The following is a 13128-nucleotide window of genomic DNA, read 5'->3' as shown; positions in this document are numbered from 1 at the left end:
TTTCGCGAGTATAATTTTTGTTGAAGACACGGAACGTCTTCACATTGTCTTTTATGATTAGCGCGAGGAATCGTGCAAATGAAGGAAAAACGTTTTTTTATGCTCTATTTGCCATGAGGTGTTCCTGGCCACTGTGCCTATCTGAAATTAGTGAGAAATTGAGTGTTGTTTAGTGTTGCGCTGACTGGCAGAAATAGCAAATCATTTTGAGCTGTGGGTGACGCAGCAGCGACAGTGAAAAGCACAAAGTTGCGAGCATCTCGCCCATTTGCGAGGCTAATTATTTTCATACTGTGACTGGTGTTTGGTTTCTTTGGTGAGGTGAACGCCTGACGGTTGTCTCAGTACACAAAAGCCTCTCTGACTGAATCTCAAAAGCGGTCAACCAAAGGGGCGTTTACTGACCGGAACAGCTTCTGGCAGGCGTCAGAGAAACTTGGAAAGAATTCATAACCGTATGGTAACCTGTGTTCCGATCGCAGCTTGTTTACCACACTCATGACTTTCCTAAGAAAATCTAGTAATAGTAGCGATAAAACTTAGTTGTTGTGAGTATTGGCGTCAGTCCTCCCATTTATTTAGAGTTCCCCCGATTATATTGGAAGCGCCAGGGGGCGAACGTTCAGGTTACGGTGGGCCGCCGGAAGACCATCATATCATCTATCTCCCATGGAGAGGAAGGGAAGACGGGGGCCAATCCTTCCGCGTCCATCCCGCGTGCGTTTGGCTTTTTTTATCGTGACTGTGTCCCCTCTCCTATTAGGCCGTTTGATACTTTAGCTCCTTTGGGAATGAAACCATCGGTGGTATCAATTCGCTTCGAGGCTTCACCTCTCTATTAGAGTAGCTCACCCCGGGTGGGTTTAGTTTTGTTGACTCCTGAATCAAGACACGTGATTAAATCTTTGTGCCCTGATAGGGAGATAATATGTGAGAACCAAGAACCCCGGCCTACATATCGCCGAACTGGTAGCATTCGGGTTAGCTCCAACACGTGCCCTCCGGTTCTATATATTATCTCGCGCAGGCGGTGTTCACGACTGGCAAACCTGTTAGGGGAGTTTGGTTGGTTGACCCAACGTGGGGCCACGGTTGTTGTAGCCGTTACAAATCACCACAGATCAGGGAATGTAGTTTGAGTCCATTCTTTTCTCGAAGGTAGGCAAACTCCTGGGTTTCAAACGCCACAGGACCACTGCATACCATCCGCAGTCCAATGGGATACTGGAACGTTGGCACCGGACGCTAAAGACCGAATTAATGGCTCGCGACGATCAGTCGTGGTCGCAGTCCTTGCCTTTCGTCCTCCTCGGCATTCCCAAAGTCCATCGAGAGGAGTTTACGGTCAGACCTGCCGACCTTGTGCTGAATATCAGAGCAGAATTAAGCGACACTAGCATGTTGCGACGCGGTTTCGAAACTGCGACACCACCTTCCCAACATACGAGGTCGACACTCCCAGGAACATCGGGACATGCTCGCAGGTCTTCATTAGGGTGGACGCTTCTCGGAGGCAGCTGCACCCACCATATGAGGTCCCCTTTAAAGTTTTAGAACGACGAGAGCACTCCTTCTAGGTCGTCGTTCGGAGCCTAAATGGGTTTCCTTGACGAGGCTGAAGGTCTTCGCCGAACCAGGGGACGCTCCAAAAAAAAAAAAACGTAGTGAAGCGTCAGGTTCGCCCGGTAACTCCATTGGTGGGATGACGTTCTGGGTTCCTTCGCTGAACCCGCGCGGTTTCAACTGGGTGCAGAGTGATGTGGCGGCAGGAACCAGAGACTGCATTGCCGGCAGTGAATTAACCTCCATCCCATCAGACGCACTGAATTGCCACCAACACAGCTGGTGACCTGGCACGAGGCCGGCGCTCGTTTCTTCTTTCTTGTCCTGACCACCGGCTACGTTTGAAATAAAACAAAACCTTTAGTCAGTGAAATAAATAATACCTAAAACACCATTGACACTTTACATTAATGAAACAAGATTTGTTCGAATTATCAGTCCGGCGACTTCAAAAATGTAATTTTGAGAGAAACATTTAAAGCTTTTGGTATACTAGCAACGAGCTAAGAGTGGCTGCGCCAAAATTCCAAACAAAACCATTTAGGCATTTTCGTTACTTCAATCCTTCGAGCACGTTATTTTTAAGGTGTTAGAACATCTCTTCAGAGCAAAGAAGAATTTTTGAAAACCTCTACAATGGCCTTAACCTTTAAACTTAACACCAACATATTTACTGCATGCGTTGGAGAGGTATCACGTTGCTGAGTACTATCTATAAGATATTCTCCACTATCTTGCTAGGTCGGATAGCCCCATACGCCCAGAACATCATTGGCCCATACCAAAGAGGCTTCACTCCAGGCAAATCAACAACAGATTAGATTTTCTCTCTGCGGCAAGCGATGAAAAAACTGTTGGAATATGGATAAAAGTTGCACCATCTATTCGTAGACTTGGGCTGCACATCAATGAAGGCAAGACAAAATATATGGTGGCAACGTCAACACCGAAGACGAATCAACCAACAACATCAAACCGCACTGGTCAAACAGGAAGAATAAGGGTAGGAGAATACAACTTTGAGACCGTTGGCAATTTCTCCTATCTAGTGTCGAAAATCACAACCGATAACAGCTACGATGATGATGTTGTCAGCCAACAGAGCCTATTTCAGCTTACAAAAATTGTTCCTCTCGAAACGTCTCACCATAGGGTCAAAGCTTTTACTGTACAAGGTAATGATCTTGCCAGTCCTCATCTATTCCTCGGAAACTTGGGGTTCTTAGCAAGAAGGATTGCGAACTCTTGACCGCGTTCGAGAGAAGAATCCTCCGAAGAATTTTTGGGCGCCTACATGAGGATGGACGATTCCGTAGCCTGCATAACGACGAAATGTATGAACGATACCATGACCGTCCGGTTGTGGATAAAATCCGGCTCAATAGGTTACGGTGGGCGGGTCACTTAATCCATATGGATGAGGATGATCCCACCCGGAAAGTCTATAAGGGCAATATCTATGGTAGAAAAAGAAGACGAGGCAGACTCTGCCTAAGATGGAGCGATGGCGTAGGTCAGGACGCCAGACAGCTTTTGGATATATCGAATTGATGGACCTCGGCGCAAAACCGGGATGTCTGGAGTTCCTTATTAAGGCAGGCTTAGACCGGATACCGGTTGTTACGCCGTTGATGATGATGATGATGTTGGAGAGAGACTATTTTGTGAGTCAGTGTATTAGTTATCCTTTGCCGCATCTAATTATTAAAGTTAATTTGAAATAAACTAGAAAAGGAATGATTTTACTACCTGAGATATTTTGTATATAATTTTATTAGTTTACTGGTCATTGTGTCCTACTGGCATCTCTTGATTGCTAGAAAAGCACACAGTTCGCCACAACTACCATAATCGGTCCCATCTGTAATGCCTGAACTACACTAATCGCCGTACCTATCGAATACAACAACCATGCCGATGTCAGATCTAGAAACATTAGAATTGCCCAACTTTACGCCATCACCCCAAATACCTTTGATGACAGTTGAGATGTTCAGGTCATAGCTCCGTGAGTTTCGCGCCGGCATTGTTTTGTCAACAAAAGTAATCGCAGATGCGAAGTGATGATAGTTCGTTCGTGATGGAGCGGTTCCTACTTTTATTTTTAGCTTTATTTCCGTTCGTGTCCTGCAGCGGCAATGCCAATTTGAATGGTGAGTGTCACTTTAGCGTGTTCAGGTGAAGATCGCCTCCAGGATAACCTCAAGCTGTCCGCGGTCGGCGTACTTTTGATTTTACCGGCTTTTTGGGTCAAGTGTCAAAGTAAACGTTTGAATTGGGCTGTGGTTTGGAGATAGGTGGCATTTGTTGTTTGACACACGATTTAGGTGTATTTGCAGAAATGTATCCTTTGCTTCTCCACTGTTAAGAGGGTACAATGCTGACTTTCTTCTTCAGTTGCAATTTATAATAAGATTTCATAATATTGCTCAATCACGCAGTAAAATCACTGAGTTTGAGAAAGTCTCGGGCATCACGGATTCTCTAGATGTTGCTCCTTCGGATTACAATTCCTTTGGATCGACGGGATATTTGTCTTCTGCTCGAAAATGCTGCCAAATTGCTTCAGCTTCTCCTTAGATATATTAGGCCATGACGGCTTTGCGGTTCCGTACCAGGGCAGAGGCAAATCGTCAGACGCTGCCTCACCTCTGCCCTGGGAGCAGCGTGACTAAAGCGGCTCGCATATGTTAAGTCTTCCTTTACATAATTCGCAAAACACAATACGACTTCGAATTATATTGAGCGCAAATCCGCCTTATTGACCAGAGCTTGGCCAGAGCTGAAAATATTTTTTTGTGAATTGCGGGGTCCTAAGTCCGCATTCACTTGATGCCGGACCGGACCGACATCAAGTGGATGCGGACTTAGGACCCCGCAATTCACAAAAAATATTCCTCATTAGATGCCCTCCTTCTCCGAGAGGTTTGCACTCTTCTGATGTTCTGCACCACACAGTTCTCTGCTGGTCTATTCGTCGCCAGCGGTGGAATTATCATCATGTTCATCAACAACCGGTATCCGGTCTAGGCCTGCCTTAATAAGGAACTCCGGACATCCCGGTTTTGCGCCGAGGTCCACCAATTCGATATCCCTAAAAGCTGTCTGGCGTCCTGACCTACACCATCGCTCCATCTCAGGCAGGGTCTGCCTAGTTTTCTTTTTCTACCATAGATATTGCCCTTATAGACTTTCCGGGCTGGATCATCCTCATCCAGACGGATTAAGTGACCCGCCCACCGTAATCTATTGAGCCGGATTTTATCCACAACCGGACGATCATGGTATCGCTCATAGATTTCGTCGTTATGTAGGCTACGGAATCGTCCACCCTCATGTAGGGGGCCAAAAATTCTTCGGAGGATTCTTCTCTCGAACGCGGCCAAGACGAGGATTTTGTCTCATGTGGTATTTGTCTCCTGCTCGAAAAATATTGACAATTTATTCTAGCTCACTCTGAGAGTTTCCGAGAAGTTTACAATCTTTTATTTTCCACGCCACATAGTTCTAGGTATTCCGCCCATTCGCCGGTGTTCGAAGTTTGATGTTGTCTGGAGCCAGTGCACAATGAGATAGAAACGAACTTTGTGGTCTATGCGTTGATTCCAAATATTAAGGCAGGGAAGAGGTCGCTATGTAAATATGTCTAGACATTGGACAAGGGTACAAAGGTGAGTTTAGCATTGTAACTATACAGAATGATATCGAATTCGGTGCCACTATCGAAAGAAACAAGGCTGCTCCCACACATAACTGCCCGACGTTTTCTATGATAAGTTCATTTTTGTGCGGCAGCGGCGCTATGATTGTGGTCACAAAATCAATCCGTGTCTTAAGTAGACTGTGGGATTAAGTCCCCGAGGCAGGTGCCCACGTAAAGCACAGAGACGTAACTGTCAGCAGAATTGATGAAAAGAGGCGCTACAACGGAGACAATGGGCAAAGTTGTCTCGAATGACATCTTGGAATATGGCAATCTGCTGGCTAAGATGGCCGAGAAGGTGGCCCTATACAAAGGGAAGGTGGAGGGATTGATGGCTGCAAAGGATTGCCAACCTGTCCCTTCGCCTGCGACTCTTCTAGTGGGTGGCGGTAGCCCAACACTCTCCGCTGCCGTTGCATTGCCTGCGGTCCCTAAGCCGGTCGAGACATGGGCGGTTGTAGTTAAAAGCCGCAACAAGGAGGTTTCGCTGAAGGAATTCGCGTAGGTTGTTATGCGGGAAATGGCTCCTACACTGGGAGTTAGGGTTCATAACGTGAATCCGCTGAAGTCCAGGGGGAGGGGGGGGGGGGGGGCTTACGCGTGCCCTCCGGAAAGGAGGGAGAAGGAGAAAGGTTGTAGAGAACCCGAAGTTCTCTGAACTCGGTTTGGAGGTGGGAGTGGCCAGAAGCTGGGACCTCGTGTTATCGTGTATGATGCGCACTGCTGCATTATTGCTGATGCAGCAGATTCATGAGAATCACTTGGAAGACCAGATGTCCTTTGAGCGATTCAAGAAGGTGGCGAAAATTGTAAGTCACGCAATACAGTCGGGTTTTGTGGCAGTTAGCAATGCTGTGATTGAGGGCATGCCAGCAGTGATAGATAAGTTGACATCCACTAAAAGGGTGTAATATGTTGCTTGGATCGAGGAGTTACCCGGCCGCTCTCCCCTCTCTGAGATTGTGTAGCGTCAATGATGCCATGCTTACGAAGCCCGAACGTAGGGCTCGAAAGCATGTCACATTGTGCAGTAAGGTTCTTCGTATTAAGCGGAGGGAAGTTCGTCGCATGAGGAAACGATTCCGAAGGGCGCGCCGTCTAAATGATGTCAATCCTGATGTTGATGTTAATCAACTTAGGCTCGCCTATAGGCGAGGTGTTTCGGCTTATAAAGATCTATTGAGGCAGTCTAAAGAAGAAAACTGGAGGCGATTCGCTGGTAGTGATGACCCTTGGAGTAGAATTTATCGGATATGCAGAGGCAAACGTTGTCACATAGCACAACATAACCGTCATCAAGGTGAATGGTGAATCTATGCTGACTTGGCGTGACAGTGTTTATGTTTTGCTGGGTGAACTATTTCCGAGATCCGAGCCTTCGGTGTCTCTTGACGGTCGCGGTAAAGGAGGGGAAGAAATTCCTCCCTTGAGGTGTTGTGAGATCGGAGAGAGCATGGCGAGACTCAGGTCTCGGAAGTCACCTGGCTGGGATGAGATAACTGGCGAGATGTGCAAAGCCATCTGGTAAGCCATCCCATCTCATGTCCAGTGTCTGTTTGAATGCTGCTTGCAGGGTTACTTCCCTCCATTCTGGAAGACTGCCAGCGTGGTTGCGCTCCTAAAGTCACCAGAAAAGGATAATAGTAATCTTCGGTCGTACAGGGCCATATCTCTTTCCCCGGCCCTTGGCAAGGTCCTGGAGAGTATTATGGTCCAGCGACTGGGGATGAAAACATCCCAGCTCGTGTCCGACAAAAAGTATGGTTTCCGTAATGGCAGGTCCACTGACGATACCTAAATGTATGTGAATAACTTTGTTGTCCGCTGTTATGACGCTGTTATGATGGGTATTTGCTATGGCAAATACGTCCTTGAAATCTTTGTAGATTTCAAAGGGGCAGTGTCCGGATAGCTGCGTGGTTAGAGTACGAATGGTCGCAGTGCAAATCTCACTGGTGGCAGTGAGATTTGTATCGTGATTTGACGTCAGATGCAGTTGACTCAGTTGTGAATTCACTTGCCAAGATTGGTTTGAACATCAAGTCGATGGTAAACGACCAAAAGGCAGGCCTAAACAACGGTGGTTTGATACTCTAGATGGGGATTTAAAGCCTCTAGATTGCACCCAGATCAGATCAGCAAACCCCGCTTGTGAACGAGACAAAGGCTGAAGAAAAAGAAGAAGAAGCGCGATGCTGACCACATTGCCCCCTACAGTGTACTGTAGTGTACCGTTACGGTCTTCAATGAAGTGCTCTGACACACTTCAAGGCCCTGATCGAATATGGATTGTTGTGCGAGCGATTATTATTTTTAAAGGCGCATTTGATGCACCTGCGTGAGCTCAAGCCACGGTTGACTAAATTAGTATGTATGTGGAGGCATGTGATGAGGTGAGAGTGGGATCTAGCCGGAGACCTGCTAGATCCATATATATGGGACTCATCCTTGCATGTTCTATGTATGGGTCTTCTATGTCGTATGACTTTGGGTGTTCCTGCTTTGATCTGGAGGTAGTCCGACGCGCCACGGCCTACAGGATCAGTAGGGGCGTACCTTTGCTGCCGCTTGCGGTCAAAAGGGTGTTAGATGAGAGAGTAACATATAAGTGGCAGTTTAGCTGGAACAAATGTGGGAAAGGATGGGTCAAGTATGAGTACGTCAAAAATTTGTCCGCCAGAGGAAGTTCCGTCGTGGACCTCGGGCTTGAGTTGGGTTTCCTCCTGACGGGGCATAATAGCTTGAATGACTTTCTCTTCTCACGGAACCGTGCCTCCAGTTAGAGTTGTGTTCTGTGTGGGGCAGACTCAGAGGACTGGTTCCATGTCCTAAGTGTCTGTCCAGCGTACTGTGACATCTGTAATCTAGATGACATGGGCGTTCACATGGTGAACGGTATCTATGATTTTAGCCAGTGTCTTGCTAGCAGTGAAACACTTCAATGTGTTAATGAATTCGCTGTTTCACCTGAAGTATGATGGATGATCCAGCTATCCCTCGACAGTGGGAGAGATTGGACATCAGATATACTGAGTAACCCGCCTGAGAATATCAATGAGAATTAGGCTGCCATCAAAAATGTACTTTTATCGGGTGCTACACAGGCCGTCGGCTTCGTCCCGAAATGGCGTTATAAAATCTATCCGACTGTGGAATCGTGGAAGTGGATCGATGAACGGAAGGGGTTGAAGGCTCTATCGATCGCTGTGCGTGATGGCGGCCGCGACGCATTCGAACTCCGATACCGGGCGATATCCCCTCTTCCTTATAAATACACTAAAAGGTGGTAAAGCCGTTAGGCCTGACAGTCTCCCCGCGGTGTTATGTATTTATCGCAACACCTGCAATTATTGCAGATTTGTTACTTCCACACACATGGAAATCCAGGGAATCCGTGAGCTTTCCCATAGAGTGGGTCCAGGGGATGATCGCTAAGATTCCAAAAAACGACAAGCATCTTCAGAGGGGTATCTGCGTGCTTCCTGCTGTTGCAATGATAATAGCTAAAATAATCGTGGAAACTCGTAAGTTTGATCGACAGAGAAAAGGTTGGTTTTGGCTATGGAACCTCGTGCATTGACCAAATCAACACCACTCGGAGTTCAGATCTTCGCTTCACCTGCTCTTCATTGATTTCGAGGGAACTTTCGAGAGCGTAAACAGGGAGTCTATTTTGTGTGCTCTAAGCAGGAGGGGCATTGCGGAGAAACGAATAGCGGCTATTAAGTGACATATGATGGCGCGAAATGTCGTTTGTTTCATCGAGGTAAAATTTCTGTTTCCGTCAGGCTTGCATCTTGTCACCGATGTTGTTGGTGATGTTCTTCATACTGCCTTGTCCAGAGAACGTGGAGGAGTTCAATGGAATATGACATCTTTCATCAAACACTTCAACTACGCTGATGAGATATATTTGCTTTCTCACCGGGTCATGGGCCTTGCGCAAATGGCTCTGGATTTGGAAAGAAAGGTAAATGAAGGCAGACCGAAGATAAACACAAACAAAACCGGGGATCTCAGTCCGGCAGGTCATCACAGTCAGGGCAGATCATGAAAGGTGTTGATCAGTTTGTATATTTGGCAAGTGTGGTTTCTGCTAACGGTAGTACGGGAAATTCAGTGCATCAAAGTCAAGTTGAGACTGTTCTGCGCTAACATTCTTTCTGTCTTGCTATATGGGATTAGCACATGGAAAGTAACCCCCATCGCTACTAAAAAATCCAAAAGGCCTCCGTTAATACTTGTCTGCTAAAGGTAGCCCTACCTAATACTGATTCTCGTTTTCCAGGTAATTTTTCATTATTTTCTGGGCATTTAAATAACTATGCTAATCTGGGAGGTTACTCTTTTCACTTTTTGTTCAAACAAAATGGAATTGCTATTGTTTCAGCCAATCTATCCATTTTTTTGGTTGAGGGAAATTCATCATGGATACCTATCTGTAGCAGAGGACATACACGCTGGTGTGTGTTCACACTTCCACTACGGCATTACTGTTCTGGTATTGCTTCGTGGGGCTTTCCTGTCGGTAACTGCTAATCCTAGTCGCACTATTGCTTGACGCGGTGTTAATTGTGATAATTTTCGTTATACGCTTACGTTCAATTTCTGCATTCGTTTCATCGTTGCAACTAGACTGCGAGTCTACCCCGCATTTGATTCCATCATGCACCGTTAAAGGGCACCTTAGTTCCGTCCCGAGGGTTTCTCCTCCAGCTTCCGAATTTTGAGCAAGTGAAGAAAAGACTTCACCTGGGTAATGGGATGTTATGGTCATGCGAATGTGTCGACATCGGCTTCCCAAGGTGCTGGGAGTCGTAATACGCCATCATACATGGTCTGGTTTCTTTCCGGGGAGTATTGAGAGCGCTGGGAAAAATTGACCGTCGGTTCTCGGCCGTTGAAAAGAGCTGGTCGCTTGTACTGTGAATACCTGTCTAAACCCCTGGTCGCGGGGAATCACGGACCATTTACTGGAGCAGCGAAATGCATTCAAATTTTGTGTAAAGTTCGGTCAAGCGAGCAAAAGACTCTCGACATAATTAAGGAGGCATATAGTGATACTGTCATGGGTAGATTGGGTGCTTTTGAGTGGCACAGGCTGTTGCGAGGGGGTGGAGAAAGAGTGGAAGAAGACGATCGTTTCGGACGCCCTTCGACCACTAAGACCAATGAAAATGTGTCGCGAGTGAAAAATTTACTGAACAGTGATCAAAGGATGAGGTTTAGAAAGATTGCTGATGATTTGAGCATCCCTCAACCCCAAGTTTTTGAGATCGTCGCAGAAAATTCAGACATGAGGAAAGTGCGCGAAATTAATGTCGCGTCAGCGAAAGAGCAACCAAACAGTGATGGGCCAGGATCTTCTCATCATGTGAATGAGGATCCCGACTTTTTGAACAATGTAGTAACCGGTGAAGGAGCGTGGGTGTTTAGTACGATCCGGCAGAGCTCTTAAAGCACGAATGAAGAAATCCAAGCAAAAGTTCATGCTTATTTGCTTTTTTGATCGATCCACAGAGAATCTACTCGGACATGCATTATTTAACATGGGAGTCTTCACAAGACTGCAAAAAGGCATTGTTCGTGTCCGGCCAGCCATCGCTAACAATTGGTGGTTGCATTATGATAACACGCCGAGCCACATTGCGTTCTGCGTAATGGAGTATCTTGCTCAGCACAAGGTGGTAACGTTGCCTCAGCCGCCCTAAAATTCCGAATTGGCCGCTACAGATTTTTTTTACTGTTCCTGAGAATAAAATCGACGCTTTAGGGGAAGCATCATGACTCGGCAGAGGCACTTCACTAGGTCTTGATGAGGGAGCTAAACAGCATTCCCGTCCAGGCGTTTCTGGAAGCGTATGAAAACTGGGAAAGCTCGTCATCTTTCAATACTTTTACTTCTACTTTCACGACGAACTTCTGGTTAATTTTAGAGATTTCATTCCCAATTTTTTGTTTTGTTTTATGTTTTTTAATTATTTCTATTTTCTCTCTCTTTTCAGTAATTTATTTAGAACCCGGTGATTCATACCCCTACCAACCAGAGGCAAGGCGCATTGGATTCTTCACAGCCGACTTGAGAATATATTGCTACAAAGGATGCGACAAATCACTAGCTCATGTATTTCAAACTATTCAACTAAAAATAGAAATCGAAAATGACGACTACATGCAATATGAAGGATCGACACCGGCGATGGTCCAGGAGCACTACAGTGCGCAAAAATCGATATTCTCCTTCAACCTCCTATCAACGAAGAAGACTCGTATCAAGCTTAATCCTTTCAACCAAACATGCATCGGAATCGAAACGGCACAACCGTACCGTCTACGCTTGCAATTGATACGCATTGACTTCTGGCGGGTCATTCAAATTTCCCTCGGAGTTTTAACATTCTGGTATGCCGCAAAACTGAGCCGGAACTCATTATTTTACTACCTTTCCGGGATCTTCTTGGGAATTTTCGCATCGCTTTTGGTACTAATCTATTTGGCGAGTAAATTGATTCCCAGGAAACCTATGATGTACGGTGTGCTGATTGGCGGTTGGACGGTGGCCATTTATTTCGGTCAAATGCTTTGGGAAAATCTACAAATGATACTTGTTACATACAAATCGTATGTTTTCTGGTACATTCTAGTGACTGGCTTTACTAGCTTCGTGGTCTGCTACAGACTCGGACCGCCGAAAAACAAAAGAAGTCGTGATTTAATCAAATGGGGACTGCAACTAGCGTCTCTTGTCATGATATTCTATTCGAGCGACTATCAAGAGGCTTCGGCGGCTATAAATATTCTCGTTGTCCTATCATATTATTTCCCGAGGTCTTGGTTGTACAGTGTGAAGTCCATGTATGTGAGACGATTTCCGCCCAAACCACGGCTCTTGTCTAGTGAAGAATACTATGAACAAGGAGTTAAGGAGACGACAAAAGCACTGGAGGATCTCCGGAAATATTGCAACAGTCCGGACTGCAAACAATGGAAAGTTGTTACGTCTTTGAAAGACCCTGTACGTTTTGCTTCTTTTATGGAAGGATCTTCGCATTTAATGGACGAAGAGATCTTGGATTACGAAACTTCCAGAGTTGATCAATCTGATTCTGAGCTAAGTGAAGATGAGAATGAAGACCAGGATGATGGAGAGAATGAAAATGATGGTGAGATCAGTGAAGACGAAGAAGCCGGAGGCACAGCATCAAGTCGAACTGTAGAGGACTACAACGATAGTAAGAAGTTTTATTCGTCACAACACAATGGAAGCATTGGCAGGAGGAGTACAGGATTTCATCGTCCACTGTCCTATTCAACGCCGTCTCCATCTTCATCTTCGAGAAGTCGAGCGTCAACAGCGTTTTATAGTCGTCAAAATCGAGAATTTAGCGACGAGGATTAATGTTTATTGGTTACATTTATTAAACTATATTTTTAAGACTAGTTGATAATTTCGTTTTTGTGTACTGATTTATTATTTAAGATTTACAGAAAAATGATGAAATACAATTGGGTTACAAATGGAATGGTGTTTAAATGGATCAAAGAAAAGTAGAATATTAGTTCCAATGCGATGAAACATCTTTTTCTTTTTCTTCAGCCTTTGTCCCGTTCACAAGCGGGGTTGGCTCGCCGTGATCGATTTCGCCATTTGGCTCTATCGAATGCCTGATCTGAGTGCGATTTCGAGGCTTTTAAATCTCCATTCAGCGTACCAAGCCACCGTTGTTTTGGCCTGCCTTTTGGTCGTTTACCATCGACTTCGATGCTCAGACCAAGGTAAGTGAATCCTCGTTAGCACGAATTGCGTGACCATATCATCGAAGACGCCTCTCTCGCAATTTTTCCACGATCGATGCAACCTT

The 13128-nt window shown here is 45.7% G+C and overlaps 1 protein-coding gene across 1 annotated transcript; it reads left to right on the top strand.

The window, feature by feature from the left end:
• Positions 1-3541: 3541 nt before the first annotated feature.
• On the top strand, positions 3542-12786 carry LOC119658047 (nuclear envelope integral membrane protein 1). The gene is made up of 2 exons (XM_038065291.1): positions 3542-3716; positions 11272-12786. Exons 1-2 carry the CDS (start codon positions 3617-3619, stop codon positions 12663-12665), a joined length of 1494 nt encoding a protein of 497 aa, XP_037921219.1. The 5' UTR covers positions 3542-3616; the 3' UTR covers positions 12666-12786.
• The last annotated feature ends 342 nt before the right edge of the window (positions 12787-13128 follow it).

Source organism: Hermetia illucens, chromosome 5 (genome assembly GCF_905115235.1).
Source record: "Hermetia illucens chromosome 5, iHerIll2.2.curated.20191125, whole genome shotgun sequence".
Classification (NCBI taxonomy): domain Eukaryota; kingdom Metazoa; phylum Arthropoda; class Insecta; order Diptera; family Stratiomyidae; genus Hermetia; species Hermetia illucens.
The sequence above is the reverse complement of the archived record's forward strand: the minus strand, read 5'-3'. Positions and strand labels throughout refer to the sequence as shown.